The sequence below is a fragment of the Diadema setosum genome, chromosome 13 (assembly GCF_964275005.1).
Source record: "Diadema setosum chromosome 13, eeDiaSeto1, whole genome shotgun sequence".
Taxonomy (NCBI): Eukaryota; Metazoa; Echinodermata; class Echinoidea; order Diadematoida; family Diadematidae; genus Diadema; species Diadema setosum.
Window position 1 is genome coordinate 12819438 of NC_092697.1, and position 19042 is coordinate 12838479.

The window sequence follows — 19042 nt, forward strand, 5'->3', positions numbered from 1 at the left end:
ACTTACCTCCCGATCTTAAAATTAATCTTATAGCATGTACTAACAATGGTCAAAGTTTCATGCTTTAGTCAAATTTTGCACAATTCTTCGGCTTATCTGCTCTACTAATACTGTACATTGGTAAAATCCCTGATGCAGAGCCCTGCCATGGATTAAGCACTTTGTAAACTCACAAACTAAAATAAAAGCTAAGGCGAGAAGACGCTGGGCTCCCCAGCGTATAAAAAGCCAACCAAGTATACGAAAGAAACTTTAAACAGCGTATGCACTGTACATATACTATACAAAAAGTTAGCTCCTCTTTTCGCCTCTTCCAGGCCTAGAGAAAAGGAGATGGGGAGAGACTCTCCCCATTAAGACTTTGAAACAAAAGAGCTACCAGCACATCTTTCCGGCCTCCTCAAAAGTAAAGAAACTTGACAATGGCCCTCCGCCGTAGTGCGGTCTTAAAAAGCCGTGGTCAGCAGGCATAGTCTACTCGCGCAGACCCCATTCACCTATCGTGATATAACATACAAATGCACACCCTGTCAATGCCTTGTGTACAAAACTTACTTTAACAATATGAGCGGGCCTGAGCAGGAAAACTAGCGTCCTACTCGACATCAAATCAACTACTTCTTCCATATGCTAGTGACTAGCACGGGGCACCGATAACACATACTACGCATGCACATCCACACACACACACTACCCTCTCCATAACATGATATTGTATAGTACGCTAAGAAAAGCCACGAGTTCCTTCACATGCAACATATTTTGTGGATTAAACGAAAAGCTATACATTATATACAGCAGTATGGGGCACGTTCCCACATACATATACGCCTACTTAGATTTTAACCCTCTATATACATTAAATACTGAGAAGGGCATATCTAATAAAATATCCACCGGCATACTAATAAATTAATTTGTCGATAATATGACAGCATTTCCACAGTCGCTAACGCCTAACTTAGCAATTCGTAATTACTTCCATAGTATCTTGCAACTGAGCCAGTTACCAAATGCACATCGCTTTAAGACAACTACAAATCACTCCTCAACTCCTTGAATATATCAAGCCTGTATAGAAAGCTGAGAATAATGTATATATCTCATTGGTTGTTTTCAACGACTGGAATAAACTACTATTGCAGGGCAGCGACCAAAAGTTAACTGATGAGTAAAATCATAACTTCATATGTTATAAATTAATATAACGGATTCTCAACCATATCTATGATTTGGAAACCCTGTGATTATGAAATCAAAACACACATCATTAATAACATAGCAATATGTGAAACATAACAGAGACAGCAAGGGAGTATATGAAGTAGAATAATTCTTACCTGTATAGAGAGCAGGGGGAGAACACATCTGGCTTGATCAACACAGTTCTGCAAAGTGAAGAACTTGTGCTGACCCACGCCAGATGATGTTCATTCAGCTCTCAGGTAAGAAAGGGATTTGTTTACCAAATAAACGCCGGGTGCTAAGGTGGTCGCCTGGTGGCCTTTTCATCAGGAAACAAAAGAGTTTACCATGGAGGGAACTTGAACTCAGACTAGAGCAACTGTATGTTCTCCAACATACCCGTGTTACATCAGTATACAAGATATTTCATCAACATTGTTTTTCAAACTTAGTTACTTTGTTATCAATGACAAATGGCAAAATTTGTGTGGATTTAACAAGTATTTGACAGCTTTTTATACAATGGCTACCTGAGAATATGATACATAATATTAAAAGTCTCATTTCTGTAATGATGTCTATTAAACAGATCTGATGAATAAATGGTTGGAATTTGAGGGACGCACTCATGTCAGAAAGATACTGCACACAAAGGTCAACCTCATTAATTTTCTGCAAATCAAATTTTATATCAATACTGAATAATTAACCTGTTTCTTCTGCAATCCTCCAGGAACCTTCAATGCCCCCAGACAAGATCATTTTTTGCCTGTTGAGAAAAAGAACAGACAGGTCTGTAATCTGCCTGTGTGAAAGCAATCGAGCAGTACATGTACTCACTGTCCATGGTCAACTGTATGTGCCAAAAAACAATGAAAAATATCGATTGGATGTGAGATACGAAGACAGCCTGAGCTGCACTCCCAAAGTATTTTGTTATTTTGTTATACATTATAAGGGCAACTCAACTGGGGTCAGCAAGAGTCAAAATCTTGAGAGATCAGCCTCAATTGCTACATAAATCTTCAATGAGTTTTGGAGCAAAGCAAGAACATTACTACATTGATAAAAAATTGCCAGTTCTTAAATCATTTCTCAACATCACGTGTTAATGTATACAGAAATGTTACAGAAGTTTGATAATAGCAGCACACAAAATGTGTTCTACTACTTACTAGTACACTTGTTTCCTTTGCTTCCCTCTATTTTGTACTACTATTCATTTTCTCTTGTATCTGCCAAGTACTGTTCAGATGAGCCCTATACAAGCTGTGGGCTTGATTGTCACATCTATAATCGACACTTTGCAATTGCATTGTTAGGAGTGGTATTAGAAAACTTAGGAGTGGTATTAGAAAACTTATGAATGTGGATGGTATGGAGATTGCATTCCCCTAGGTTGTTCGGCGGGGTTCCTGGGAAGTCTGGGTACGATCTGTGCCTGAGTGACATACCCGCTATGAGGGAATGCCGGCATTTCATGTCCCGCGCCTAAAGTTTCATCACAATTCTCAGTCAGCTGTGGAGGAGTACTGTTGCCTCCAACAGCTGCTACCGGGGCTCTGCTGACATATTCCTCTGGACTTTGAAGTAAACTTTGATGTTGATCCCTCTCATTTACAAGGGGTGTAATTTCATCATGAGATGATGCATTCTGGTCCTCGTCCTCCAGGAGACATGATTCCAACTCATCGCTGGATCCGTGGCATCCTGACTTCAGGCCTGCACTGGTCCTGGCATGGTCTATTACTGCATGCACTGGTGAGGTGTCGGGGCTGATCTTGCTGCCACCCAAAGGTTTTCCTCCACCGGCACTGGTCCCTGAGGTGATTGCTGTGTTGTCCACGTACCCAGAGTCCAAAGGCAGGGCAGATGACATCACAGGAGCTGGACTGTAAGCTGCCACTTCGTTCTCCTTGGGCTGAAAAGGCACATAAGAGCTGGTAGCTGCACATGGTAAACTAAACTCATCATTAGCATCAGGAGCATTCTCAGATAGGATGACACCTTGGGCATCTTGTGTTGGTGATCCATTCAAAGGCAACCAAGGAGTCATGGTCGGTTCAGTTTTGTCCACCTCTGGATTCATGCCACTAGTACCTTGACCAGGTGTACTTTGTCCTGGAGATATGTCATGCTGGGCATCATAGCCATCAATGGTCAGTCCTCCAGAGGAAGTGGTCAACATGCCTAAGGGGTTTCCCTTCCCTAAAGAGTCCTGCATGACATTCGCTGGTAAGTATGGAGAGGTGGAGCCATTTCCTCTGGAGTTCCTTGCAATCTGGGCATAGCTAATGCCATCTGTCGACATCCGAGTATACCCATCTGCTTGATGACTGGCCTCCTTATCTTGAGCCAGAAGGGGCACCTTTGCAGTTCCTGAAGGTACCATGGTGACATATTCTTGAGGCAGCTTGCTCTCCACTGCTACCTCCTCATCTGCTGTGGCTGCAACAGCCAGCTGGTCAAACACTTCTGGTTCAGGTCTCGGTCTCAGGTTCACACGGTCCGTCTGCAAAATACAGCAACAAATTGACTAAACCCTGATGTGCTAGCTTTTGCGTACAACTTACCATCATTCTTGATTATACAAAGATATTCATGTGCATTTTTCATTGGTATCTGCATCTCAGAACTACTGCATTGGAGTATGCCAAGAAGGATTTCTCTCTCTCTGTTCTTTAAAAGTTGTCACCACAAAACCCTGGAAGAACAGTTTCAAATCTATTTACTGATGCTGGCTCTTTTCTCTCTTTTTCAAATTCTCTAGATATTGAAGTTCCAAATGCCCTTTACTGTCAAACCTATTAATAATGGTCACCCAACCAAGATGAACATTTTCAGTGGCCGTACATGGCAGGTGGTTGATAAAGACAGGGGACCACTAAGGCGGGTTTGACTGTTTTTTCCTCTCGCTTCATTTCTACATGGTTATCACAGAAAAGCAGCAAGAAGACAACCAATGAAGTTAGGACAAAACAAGCCTGAAGTTAAGATGCACTCACACATTAAGTCTTGTAAGTCGCCCTGCGTGGTTGACATGCTCTTATTTTGTGCTCTGACATTTTGTGTTATTTTCACTGTATTTCTGTGAAATATTGGATTTTCGATTGTATCATCCTATTTTGTAACGTACATGGATACAGGTGGCCAAATCTGGAACTGTATTTTGCTGTATTTGGTGAGATATTTTATGCATTATTTTCTTACAAGTTCTGATTTGAGCTACACTGAATTTGTAAACCATTTTGTGTACACAGTGACTATGCACTTCACTTTCATCTGCGCCTTATTCATGTTCGCTCAACTCTAACAGAGTGCCCGCCATACTCTAAGTCATTGTTACTCTGGTAGTATAATGGATCTATTGAGACTTTGGCTCATCATTCACATTGTATCTGTTTGTCAAGTCTCAACCACAAACTATCATGTACGTGTACAAGGGTATTCAGGGAATAGAGAGCCCTTTCTTCATAGTAAATACTTTAAATACCGGCTGCCATACACTACAGGAATTCCTCTGCAACATTTCAGCTCAATTTACTGAAAGCCGGAGATGTCGCCCCTAACCCAGGACCAACAGCTGAGTATTCTCACTTGAGCTGTCGCACTCCGATACATTCTACATCCTACAATAGACTTGGTACTGGGGAACGCATTGTATACAACAGGGAGATTCTACTGCTGTGCAACCCTGCATGGAGACATTTGAGTCTGGAGACAGTGACTAATGATTTGCCCAATTTTCTTCATAGAACAGGCAAGAACAGGGGCATGCTCAATGAGAATGTATGGAGAAGAATCAAAGAGCTAGGTGTTCAGACACATCTTCGAGGGAAGAGATGGGGACGTCGGAAGAATGTTAAGACACGGACACGAGTGAGCACAATGCTAAGTGCCCCTTCATTGTCACATATACCAGTGATCACCTCATCATGTAGGAAACTGAAGTACAAGAAACTGAGAGGGATGAACGTCGACAATCTTAAAGTCGTGCCAAATTTAAGTAATTCTTTTGTAGAGTCTAATTGTAATGTCTGTTTATGGAATGCACATTCTGTAAGAAACAAAACAATATGCATTGCTGAATATGTTCACGAACATGACTTCGATATCATGTTTATCACAGAAACGTGGCTTAACCCCCAGGATGATGTGATAATTGGGGAGTTGACTCCTAGAGGGTATTCTTTTATAAATTCACCACGAAATACAAGTACACGTGGGGGTGGAATTGGTGTATTGTACAAGTCTACTCTTAAGTTGATGATGAAAAATTCTGTTCTCTCTTTTTCCACTTTTGAGTGGGCACACATTACTGATTTGTCATGTTCGGTCAATTTTTTCATTATGTATAGACCACCACCCTCTTCAGTAAATAGACTCACATCTTCTAAGTTTCTGAACGAATTTGATGAATTTGTAAGTGAGATATCCTTGTATCCGGGGAAATTGGTGTTATTAGGAGACTTCAATATCCATTGGGAAGACATGTCTAAAAGCGATGTGCTCCATATGAATAATAGTACAGCATCTGCTGGGCTTATCCAACACGTCCAAGGTCCAACTCATAATCTGGGTCACACCTTAGATTTAGTTTCTACCCGAGATGATTTAGTAATATCAGATTGTAATACATTTGAAACGTGTATCTCTGATCATCATATGATCCGTTTCTCACTGGCTAAACAGAAATCAGAGTTAATTTCTATTACTTCTTCATTACGCAATTATCGCAAAATTGATAAAGTTCAATTTGCTAATGCTTTGCAGGAATTAGTGTCGTCTCAACCCGCAGGATTAGATAGCGAGTCCTTGTTTGATTGGTATGTTTCTGGAGTTACTAAGGTACTCGATACCTATGCTCCATCTGAGACAAAATCTCGCCCTTTGAAATCACGTATGCCTTGGTTTAATGAGTCCACACTTGTAGCTCGCCAACTTCGTCGTAAAGTAGAACGAAAATGGCGCAAAACAAGACTTGATTCAGATCGTAAACTGTTCATTGCAGCAAATAAAGATGTATGTCGGGTTATTAATGTCTCTAAAGAGAAATTTTTGAAAGACAAGTTGAGTTCATGCACTGTCAAGGAGGTATATCGCATTATCCACTCACTTTTGAATAAGAAAGCAAGTTATCTCCCCTTGTATGATTCTGCATCCATATTAGCGAATCAATTTTCTTTGTTTTTTGTCGGAAAGATAAAAAAATTAGAGATGAAGTAGATGCGTGCAACAGAATCACTGTAAGCCAGTTTTGTGATACTGTAAACGTAAATATTCCTCTTTTTGAGAATTTTCAGTTGCTTACACAATCAGATTTATCCAGAATCATTATGTCATCTGCTACTAAATCTTTTCAACTTGATCCCATTCCAACATGGCTCCTGAAAGAGAACCTCAATCATGTATTACCATTGCTTACAAACATAGTCAATTAATCTCTTTCCACAGGTGTTTTTCCCAAAGGAGCACACTCGGCAATAGTAAAACCACTTTTGAAGAAACCCAGCCTGGACCAAAACGAACTTAAGAATTATAGACCAGTGTCAAATTTAACATTTCTAGGTAAACTTATTGAGAGAGCAGTTTGTAAACAGTTAGTTCATCATATTAAATCTAACAATCTTTTTGATTCTTTTCAATCTGCTTACAGGTCTCGGCACAGTACTGAGTCAGCTTTAGTAAAAGTGAAAAATGATATTATGTTTGCCATTGATTCAAACAAGGTTGTTTTTGCTGTTCTTAGATCTGTCAGCCGCATTTGACACGATTGATCATCAAATTTTTCTTTCCCGTTTATATAAACGAACAGGTGTTAGGTCAACAGTTTTGTCCTGGTTTCAGTCATACCTTTTGGGATGGTCTTCTCAAGTTGACATTGCCGGTAATTTGTCAAACCCCACTGTGTTAGAGTTTGGACTTCCCCAGGGATCAATAGTAGGACCCATAGGATACTCAATTTATACTCTTCCAGTTGGCGAGATAGCCCAACATTATGATGTTAATTACCATCTTTATGCTGATGATATACAGTTATATATTTCTTATGACCCGAAGACTCCAGGAGCTTCTTTTAATGCCATCACTAAACTTCAAATGTGTATTTTAGATATTAAGAAATGGATGGTAGCAAATAAGTTGAAACTGAATGATTCGAAGACTGAGTTTTTTGTAGCAGCTTCAGCCCACAATCTGCGCGGTCTTTCAAACATTCAGCTCAATGTTGGTTGCACACTAATTAGCCCCTCAGAAACAATAAGAAATCTTGGTGTTATTTTTGATCGTCGAATGTCGATGTCTCAACATATTTCTCAAATTTGTAGTACTGTTACGTTTTATTTAAGAAATATTGCTAGGATTAGGAGATTTATTGATCAATCTGCATGTCATAACGCAGTGCGTTCTTTAGTTCTATCCCGTATAGATTATTGTAACGGGCTTCTCTCTTCCATTCCTTCAACTCAACTGGATCGTGTGCAGCGACTTCAAAATTGGGCAGCCCGATTAGTGTTTCAGGTTTCTAGGGACTACCCATCTCAGCCACTTCTGAAGTCGTTGCACTGGCTTCCTTTGAAGCAACGGATAATTTTCAAATTAGTTTTGTTTGTTTATAAAATCCTTAACGATCAAGCTCCGAAATATTTAGACGCCTGTTTGACTTTATATACACCTACTAGAAATTTGAGGTCATCTAGTGATCCGCTTCGTCTCACAAACTCTGTTACTCGCACCTTAGCCGGTGATAGGACATTTACTGTGTCTGCTTCAAAGCACTGGAACAATTTACCACTTACCGTTAGACAGTCTCCATCAGTCAGTGTGTTCAAAAAAGTCTTGAAAACACATCTTTTCAGTAGCAACTAGTTCGTAGCTGTATATATAACATTTATCCAATTACACATACTGTCGTACATGTTTTGAATTGATTGTAAGCGCTTTGGGCCTTGTGGGAAAAGCGCACTATAAATAATAGTAATAATAATAATAATAATAATAAGGAGATGAAGTCATTTCAATACAATACATGCTTTGAACAGTTACAGATTTTAAAAGATACAGACACTTGGAACTTTGGTTAATACATACTTAAGGTATTACACACAAAAGTTTGCAAACAAATGTGACCCGGCATCACAAAACAAACAAAAAGTCGCCAAACACGGATTTTCAGTTAAGGATAGATTCTGAAAGAGCAGACTCTAAGCTTTAAAATGATGTAAAGCTCAACTGAAATGGACTCTTCTAACCTATCTAAATACTGGAAAGAAAGCACGCACTCTGGAAAAGTGTGAACCGAGAAAAGAGGCTCTGAAGTATAGGGTCTATCTGTCCATTCAAGCGCTTAATCTTTACCAAACCATGCTATATAGCTGTGCGATGAATGGGACAACAAAACAGGATGTAAACCACTGGGGCAGCAACAATGAAGGGATTATTAGATTAAATTGAAATTGAGCATGCTCTATTAACACATTCTGACCATGATTAATACCAACTTTCAAAGCAGTAGCCCTATTCCTTCAAAAGTTATCAGACTTGAAAAAGAAGAGTGTGCAAAGGGTTATCAAGAACTGAAAAAGGGGCCTCTACGACATACCTGATCTCACCACTCTACAAAAAAGAGTTGTAGAAAAACTGCTGAAAGTGCACTTTCCCATTCATTTTATGATCCCAAAATAATGAATAATGTTGAAGAAGGATAGTTCTTTCAAAAAATATCACTGTAGGTGATTAATACCCCCGCCCCGTGACGACAGTCTTACCCAAGGAATGATCTTTACTTGATCTTCTGCCATTTAAATGCCGTTACCATGGCAACGCAGCTTCCGACACGTCCGCAAAATATGTCTTGCACATCTTCCCACCAAGACTATTGTGTGTGCCACATTTCATAAGCTTTTGTCAAAAACTGAGGAAGTAGTTCAATCCACAAGATCTTTCCTTGATCTTCCGCCATTAATATGCCGTTACCATGGTAACGCAGCTTCCGACACATCCAAAAAATATGTCTTGCACATCTTCCCACCAAGACCAATGTGTGTGCCACATTTTATGAGCTTCAGTCGAATACAGAAAAAGTAGTTCAATCCGCAAGATCTTTCCTTGATCTTCTGCCATTTATATGCTGTTACCATGGCAACGCAGCTTCCGACACGTCCGAAAAATATGTCTTCCACATCTTCCCACCAAGATCAAGGTGTGTGCCACATTTCATAAGCTTTGGTCAAAAAACTGAGGAAGTAGTTAACCCTAACTAGGCCGGGGGGGGCCTCCGAAGCCCCCCCCTCGACGTTCCGCACGATGTATCGCTAACGCGAAAAGCTATCGCCGCGACGTTTCATGACTTTTTTCTTTCAAGTCTCCCGCATCTTTTGACACCAAATTTGCGATGCCCGGGCGCGCGGTTCTGAAGTAGCGCATAAATATGTACGTGCATGTCAGACCAAAAATTGCTCAAAAACGTGAATTCGTGTACAATTTCAATGCAAACTGTGCTTACAGGCAAATTTCATAAAAGCATGATTATTTTGGGGTTTTATTGATTAAAATCAATTCATAACGTATTTTCTTGTTCGGAACAATGTCGCGGACAAGTTTCATCGAAAAAACGATGAAAAACATAAAGTCGAAAAAACAAGGAAATACATAAGAAATTCAAAAAAAATAAAATACTTAAGAAATTCAAAAAACAATACAATACTTAAGAAATTTTTTCTAATGGCGCAACTTTTTTCTCTTATAGTTGCTCAGGACACTAAAAAGAATATTAACACAAAAAATGTGCTCATTTTGAGCTTTATTTAGTGATTTATACCAAATTGTCTGATTTCATGCATCATTATGCATATATTAGCATAATTTAGCATAAATGATAATTTTTTTAAAATTTAACTTTGTGGTACTTTAGATTACGTCACAGGCAATGTGTGTGCCAATTTTCATCGCGATCGCGCGATCGACGGCCAAGATCTGGAGGGGGGGCCTGGGAGGCCCCCCCCCCCGGCTCTATGATCTACCTAAATAGCCCGGCCTAGTTAGGGTTAAATCCACAAGATCTTTCCTTAATCTTCTGCCATTAATATGCCATTACCATGGCAACGTACTTTCGGGTACTGTCAAAAAATGCGTCTTGCACATCTACAACCAAAGGCACACATCTGTACCAAGTTTCATGGAAATTGGGCAAAAACTGAGGAAGTAGTTTGCAACACAAAATTTTCCATCATTTTGGCTCATAATATGTGAGCTGTTACCATGGCAACATACTTTTTGTCACTGTCAAGAAATGTGTCATGCTGACCTATATCCTAAGACAAACATTCAATATGAATTCCATGAGAATTGGAAGAACACTGATGAAGTAGTTTTGCCATGAAGCATTTTGCCCTATATCTTATCAATAACATGCCGTTACCATGGCAACGCACTTTTTTGCCACTGCGGAAATATGTGTCTTGCACATTAATATATTCAGATGAACATCTGTACCTAATTTCATAAAAATTGATCAAAAACTGTGGGAGGAGTTCACGACGCAAGATTTGTACCCATTTTTGCCCATAATATGCCGTTACCATGGCAACGTACTTTTGGGTACCGTCAAAAAATACGTCTTGCACATCTACAACCCAAGGCACACATCTGTGCCAAGTTTTATGGGAATCGGTTGAAAACCGAGGAAGTAGTTCGCAACGCAAGATTTGCAACGGACCGACCGCCCGACCGTCCGCTGATTCCTATATACCCCCTTCAAACTTCGTTTGGCGGGGGTATAAATATGGAAAACTCAATATTGACTTAGTTGACCCGTTCACCTTTCTTGAGTCTTCACGTAAACTCAAGGGGTGCGACTTTTTGTTCGTTTTGTGATGCATGATCACAAATATCCAATTTCCAATTTTTATTTTACTGTGCAAATTTCCATGCTGAAAGGTCTGTGACTTTTTAGAAATATTACTGTAAGAGATACCATATCATACTCTGAGTCACTTAAAAAAAAGGAAACTCTCAAAGATATTTTTGAACTGAACAGGGAAAGGAAGGGGGAGTGGACAAAGGGACAGTGAGGAATAATTATAAGTAGAGCCAGGATGGAGGTTTATTCGGCAAAATATGACTGACCGTGGTAAAAATTGGCTCCGGAAACTGGTCGTAGTTGTTCTTCAGTCGCTGGTAGGAGTACGCAAACAGCACCAACAGAATGAGAACACCCAAGGTACCAATTACATAGAAGATGAAGAGATATCCTGCAGCAACAAAAGAGGAACAGGAATGAAAAGAAACTCGAACAATATCACAGAAAGGGAAATGGAATGTCACCTCATAAATATTTTGGATAGGGATACAAGGTGATATGCAAACTATAGAATTGTATTTGTTGTGTCCTCAGAGATCAGTGCTGATTGTGATGTGCCTCAAGGCTCTGTTATAGGGTGTGTTCTCCTAAAGTGAACTGTTACTGTACTGTACCCGCACCACGGGAGCACTCGAACCCTCCTAAAGCATGCCATACCGTACTGAATCGAGCCAAAAGTGGACCACTTCGAGATGTGCTCCCAAAGGGTACCAAAAGTGTACCAAAGTTTGCATGTGAAGAATGTGTGTAACATGCAAATACGTCATATTGCGAAGTGTTCATTCTCTTTGTTCGAGACATCTGTAAGTAATTCAAGCAAGCCAGGTGAATGACCCTCTTGCTGCAAAATGCATGACCCCCTCCAAAAATGACTCATGAGGGATGCTTTCTCAACAGAGCGCTCGAATGCTCCAAATCTGGCACAGTTAAGTACGGTATGCATTGGTTGAGTTTGCTTTGGTTCGATTTAGAGCTCTTGAACGCATCCATAGAGGCACTTTTCTACACACTGCACAGTGCACCTATTTCTTACATCATCAAGGCTCGTGGTCTTGAGTCAATGATTTATAGTGACGACACACAGGTCTACTTTAGTATTCCCACGTAATGAGCAACAGGCATCCATCTTGGGAGGTGCTGTTTGCAGAGATATCAAGCTATGAGTCACTGACATCTAAAGGTTCCGTGACATACAAATGCATGTTGATTTGTGATACCCTCAACATCACTTTTGCAGTGAAACGAATATCTAGAAACATTCCATATACTGTATACGCTATATATTTCGCGGGGGGTTTATTTTCGCGAATTTCGCGAGTCGGGAGCTATTCGCGAAATTAACAACACGCGAAAATATTACCTTCCAAAATGAATCCCTTGCCTTGATGATACGAACATTTCAGTACTAGTATACCATGTCACGGCTTACCGAACAGACTATACTGGCTAAGCTTGTTTACATACATATAGCACGTCCACGTCTACTTACGAATACTGTAGAGAGCCAATCCATTATCGCAAGGGGACCACTCGTCAGAAATCTAGCGGATGGACTTAACCACTTCAAAAATGTTGAATTCTAACTTACTAGTTCGCAGAGTTTGGTAAGTTTTCTTCATGCAGTGTATAACTAGTATCATTCTTATTTGCTAGTAAGTTGAAAATTCACACTTTCTTTGCCACTTCATATTTTCTCTGGTCCCCCAATCGCGAATTTAACCACTCGCGAAAATGTGTGACAGCGGCATTTCGCGAAAATTTATGTACGCAAAAATTATAGCGTATACAGTATTTGCATGTTTCTGTGACATAATTTGACTACCAAAAGACATAGCGAGGGAACATGCAAGTTATGCTGAGTTGAGGGGAAGGTGCATTCCAATGTCTTTTGTTAAACATATCAGTACTTTAGCAATGATTGACAGATGAGGTCACAACAGGAATATTGGTTTGGAAGGATTTTTTTTTTTTTTGGTGAGCGTATCCAAGTAATCTGAAGAAAAATAGAAGAAAAATTAGTTAAAAATATATGAAATGTTTCTAGATATTTGTTACACTGCAAAAGTGATGTTGAGGGTAGCATAAATCAACACAAATCAACATGCATTCGTATTTTAGAGAATCTTTAAGCTCAACACAGCAAAGACTGTACTGGTACCTTTCACTTGCAAATATGCTTGGTCCTGTCCTACCCAGTCCCTATCAGTCAGTGATACATACAAAAATATGTGACCACCTGGCTCACAAAAGGTGGCCAAATAAATTTCCACTTTTCTACATAGATTAAAAGAGATTTGTTAAAATGAGACCACTGGTGACCCAGTCAAAAAGTGATTGAAATAAATTTGTGAGGGTTATGAGGTGCAGTTTCACAGAAACGGGAGAAAAGGGGATTTTAAGATTAGGGTCACTCAGACATGCTGTGCAGAAGCATCAATGAAAACATGTTCAATTTCCAAGGGATAGCAGTGCCTATTCAAAACAATGTGGTCCAGAAAAACTGCTGTAATCTTCATTTCAGTTTCCTTTTGAGTACCAAATTTTGACGCTAGGTGAAGGAAAGATTACTTTCCCAGGTAAGACAGATGATGACAGTTTGAGTCTGCCAACCTTGATGACATATTTTGGTCCATTACAGATAATCCTTATCTGTCCCTCTTTGCGGGTTTTGACCTGGGCATCACATATACCATATGCAGCACTGCATCTTCATGTTATCATGAACTACCTTCTTGACACAAAGGATCACCTCACCCACGTTTGATGTTCAGATACTGTATCATGTGTGCTCTATCAGTTCAATCGGGAAACATTTGACAAGAAAATCAAATGAAAGACTCCAGCCCCCCACAAGATCTTGGCTATTGACCGCGTGATTGCAAGGAAAATTGGCACGTGTGGCCCCCACAATGTAATCTACAAAAATGGAATAGGTAATTGGCTGTAAATCTGTAAATAAAGGTCCAAAACTGCTAATTTGTGGTTTGGGTACTCTTTTTAGGATCCTTATTGAATATACATCCAAAAAATGGCAGTATCAAATTTTTTTTCCTATGTGTTTTATTGTATTCAATACTTTTTATATATTTCATTGCTTTCAACTTTTCTATTGTTTTTTTTTTCTATGGAAATCATCAGCAACACTATTCTGCCTATAGTGATTACAAACACAATGAAATTAATTGATTTTAGTATTCAATAAAAGTAAAAATAATGATAAATGTATGAATTTTGGCTAGAAACTGAATGTGCATTGTATTTGTACATGAAATAATGTTTTTGAGCAATTTAGGGTCTGACATGCACTTACAAAATATTGGGGAACTTCAGAACTGCGTACCCGCGCATCACAAATTTGGTCTCAAAAGTTGCATGAAAAGAAAAAAGTCATGAAACATTGCTGCCAAAGATTTTTATGTCAAAGATTTATTGTGACAAATGTCGCCCCCCCCCCCCCCCCCCCACCCCCGCCTTTTTAGGGTTAACCAGAGAGTGACATAAATTACACCACTCCTTCTTACTTCTTGCTCCACTCTTTACTTGTACAGCTTCAACAGGATGCCTTTGTGAGACTGAAAACCCAACTTTGTTGTAACCAGCTAACATGATATCATATGATTCATTTGTGCGTAGGTCTGTCGAGAAACAAAGAAAGAAGATAAAAATGAGAAAATATTATGCACATTGAGGATACATTTGTTTTGTTTTTTTCAATATCTTATCTACTGCACCATAAATTCTTCACATGAAATCAAAGAACATGGAATCTAGAATTGCATGTAAAAGCAGTTTCTTTCAATATGGAGAAATAATGTCAACCAAACTAGAGCAATTTGACGGTCGTGCACAATCAAGTTTCATGCCTCTACTTCTCATGTAATCACTACATCTGCCATAAGAAAAAGAACACCATCTTTCATCTGTGTGTTGATGGAAGTTAAGTGATCATGACTATCGATTGAGGATAGACCTTTACCCTTTCCACACAAAGCAAATATTTTCCAATTCATTTCTTAGCATTCCACCCTCAGGACTACTATTGGACTTAGACTTAGGGAAACAGACAAACAAAACAGAAAACAGTTTTGGTAACTCATGTTGATCTTTCACTTGAATTTTTTTTTTTCCTTCCCTGTATCAAATTCAGGAAAATTATTGTTGAGTTTTCGATATTTTTTTCCTTCTTACCACATAACATGAACGATGGGCACTGATTAATAAATTTTCCAAATCAAGATTTTTAGCCAAAGAAAAGTGGTCTTGACCTTGACCTGTCACCACCATCATGTTCATACAAATAAATGCGAATTAATTTCTACCCTGTCCACAAACTTAAACAGTATAATCATCTGATATTTTGAGCTGTGGAAATGACTGGTAATATTTTTTCCCCTTCTTTCCCACAAGTATAGTGACATTTGAACTTGTACCAATCATTGTCACTTAATGGACATTATCATCCACTTCAATCTTTCCTAACAAATCATACAAGCACTAGACATCCCAAGATGATGTTACAGCTCTGAAAATTGCAAATCCAGCCAAAGTTCAGAGACCTTTGAACTTGAGGGTTTGACCTTGATTTATCAGCTCTTGTATATGTCACATAGCATACCTCCAGGGTGCTTATATAACTTGTTTTTTCACCACTTGCCCGGTCAAGCAAACCAGATTTTCAAATTGCAGCAGAATCCTTGCCCGAAAATAAAGTCCAGTAAATAACAAAATGATAAAGAAAATCACTATTACAAGTCAAGGGCTTAATGAAACACAATCACTTGAATGAACAGCACATGTTGATTTGAGTAACAAACTTGGTTCGATTTAGAGTTGGTGTAATACTGCACTGGGGCTTCTTCACGCATATTTTACACATACGTGATAGAAAGTTGCTGAAATGAAATTTTAGTGTATAGCCTCAACAAGAAGTCCTTATCTTTGGATTTCTGTATGGTCCATTTTGTGGGTTTATAGGGAGGAAAAGGTAAAAAGAAAATTTGGCTTCAAACCTTTTTGCTTGCCCAATGTTGGCAAGCACTTTTTTTTAATTGTTATTGTTTCAAAACACTTGCCCGACTTTGACTTTGACTTGCCCCAGGCAATCTGGCAAGAGCTTATGTAGCATCCTGATACCTGGGCCATGTTTTACTATTAAACATGGGAGCTATATCAAGCCAAACAATGAACACGAACGTGTAGACAGATGTGGTTCGGATCAACTTGGGAAGGATATATTGACATTCAAAATGTACTCTACAATGTGGCAAGGTGGAGGCAAAATATTATTCGCAGTTGTGAACGCCCTGCTCAACACGAGCAAAAGGCAGGCCAAAAAAATTTCCAGGTTTTTGTATAGCTGAAAAGAGTAAACCTGTAGCACTAACAAAATATTTAACTTGTTGAAAGTGGACCATCCAAACCCCCCCCCCAAAAAAAAAGGGACTGAAATGAGAGAGAGTTAGGAGCTGCAGCTTCATAGAAAGGGGAGAAAAGAGGATTTAAAAATTGGGATCACTTAGGTATACTGGGCAGAAGTATCAACGAAAAAAAAAAAGAAAAAAGTATGGTCCAGTTAAAAAAAACACACAATAAAACCTGCTAATATCTCTATTTCAGCTTTGTTTAACCTGTTCCTTATGGGAACCTAGTACATCAAATTCCTGTGGTGCCAACTGATATATGGGAACCTGGTTATACAAGAAACTTGTTTGGGGGCACTGAAGGCTCTTGGAGAACTGAGGGAGGAATGACAGTACAATATTGTAGGTAGAGAAAAGATTACTCCTTTAGGTAAGACAAACATTAACAATTTGAGTTGGTCAACCCAAATGACATATTTTGGTCTATTACAAAGAAACCTAATCTGCAACTTTTTGTGGGTTTTTGACTTGGGCGGTCACGAATAGCTTAGTGAAACAGTTCCATACTTCAAAGGACTATTCTACTGATTCCAATACTGTCCCTATAATTGGTTGAATTGAACTTAGGATTGATGTCTAGTGCTGATAGTGAAATAGCTCCTTGAATTACGTAACAAGAAAATCCATTGAGCAGCTTGTCTGAAATTGTGATAACACGACATGGGATGAGCCGATGGGCAGATAGCAGACATCCTGAGAATTTGAATGTAATGCCTGGAGCATCCTTCAGAGCGGAGGCAAGAAAAGCTGACAAAGACAGGAAAAAGGGCTTTTCACATAATTCGCTTAAAGGGATCTTATAGTTTTGGTTAAGACCTAATTTCAGGTTTCTAACATTTTTTGGTGAGATAATGAGAAATCTCTTATGAAATATGAAAGAGCATATAATTCCATGAGGAATTCAATGTTTATTTGATGAAAATTGGTTTTGAAATGGCTGAGATATCCAAAACAGAGTGATTCTAAAAAGTGTGGGACCCACACTTTATTACGATCGCTTTGTTTTACTTTGTTTTTGGATGTTTCAGTTATTTCAAACCCGATTTTCATCAAATAAACTTTGAACTCCTCCGAAAATGGCATGCTCTGTACTATTTCATAAGTGTTTTCTTGGTATCTCGCAAAAAGTTAAAAGCCCAATTCTCATCTCCACCAATACTGTACCATCCCTTTAATATACTCTGCATACATAGTGTACATACTTTGCTCGCTCACCTGGTATTTCAAGGCTAAAGTTGCCATTATCAACCAGATTATGTTTGTATTCCTCTGCTAGGGTAAGGTTTTGGGCTCGTTCTGCTCCTGAGGAAAGCTGTTTTGTCTTCACTTCGAAGCCCAGCAGTCCTTGATATGGTCCAGCAGTTAGCATTTCCACCTTGGGGAAAAAAGATGCATGATCATCAATCTGAGATGGTGATTATACAAGTTTGGCTGCCTGAAAACTTTGGGACTGACGGATTATACGTTTTATACAACACCTTCAAAGAATGTAGCTGTGCGATTGGTCGATTGCTCATCACGTGACATTCAGTCAAAAGTTCAATTGCACGCTGTGGCTGTCAACCGTACAATTTTGTTAGAGCAAAAATGGACAGCGCACTGCTGACGTCATCCATTTCCATTGACTGCCATGTTAAACTCACGATTGACTCGGAAGTTTTTGTTCTGATGTCACAATAAACATACATTTGCCGCACACACTCAACAATTACAAGCGTGCTTACAAGCGCATACTTTTGTCACTCATTTTTGTAAACAACTTCAACCGATCGGCTTTGCATACGTACATATGGTGACCGTGACTGTTCAGCTACGCATACGTCTTTCATGGAAAATGGTTGCCACATCTGTTGGTGTTCGAGGTGTTGTATAAAACAAATAGTGTATGGTCTTTACTCGTGAAATGGAACCAGATTTCGCACTTGGTGAAAGATGAGACCCACTACCGCCTCTTTGACAAGAGCACCTCTATCTTTCACCTCGTGCGAAATCTTACAAGTACCATCACACTCGTGACCATTCACTATTTGTATACTAAAGAGTGCAATGTACTACGTCCCAAAAAAAATTACAGCGGTACCCTCCACAACAATACCTATAAAAATAGTGAATCAATCCAAACACAATTTCAGGGTATGAAACTATAACTCATTGCCCATATTTTATAGAAAATCCCATTCAATTTGCTTCAGTGGTAACAGAGAAATGAGGATTTTTGTAGAGCATGTCAGGAATCCCTTCCCTCCAAGTTCTGTCTATTGTGTTTACACTTTAATATGCAGTTCCAAGAGCATCCAAGTGCTAAACTTGGAAGAATCAGACTCATGACATGCTTTACAAGATTGCACATTTCTCTGTGACTGCTTAACCAAATTGAATGGGGTTTTCTGCAAAATAGAGCTATCAAAGATGTTATATTTTGAGACCTTGAAGTGGCATTTAGACGGTTTAATCATATTGGGTGTTTTCAATGCAAAAATCTTATTGTAATTTTTTTGGACATACTGTAGAGCTTCACTACATTTGCATTGTGTCCACTCATCGTCAGGGATGAGGTGGTCAAGGTTGTCATCAGGGA

The 19042-nt window shown here is 39.2% G+C and overlaps 1 protein-coding gene across 1 annotated transcript in view; it reads right to left on the minus strand.

Annotated features, from left to right (window-relative positions):
* Window positions 1–2300: 2300 nt before the first annotated feature.
* The window catches only part of LOC140237271 (uncharacterized), a 42356-nt gene continuing 25614 nt past the window's right edge, over window positions 2301–19042 (minus strand). Inside the window, exons 7-11 of the mRNA XM_072317215.1 lie at window positions 17680–17839; window positions 14566–14679; window positions 11311–11435; window positions 3256–3697; window positions 2301–3177 (exon numbers count right to left, since the gene is read on the minus strand). Of these exons, the coding sequence (XP_072173316.1) occupies window positions 2546–3177; window positions 3256–3697; window positions 11311–11435; window positions 14566–14679; window positions 17680–17839 (1473 nt within the window). The 3' untranslated portion in view covers window positions 2301–2545. The remainder of the gene's footprint in view (window positions 3178–3255; window positions 3698–11310; window positions 11436–14565; window positions 14680–17679; window positions 17840–19042) is intronic.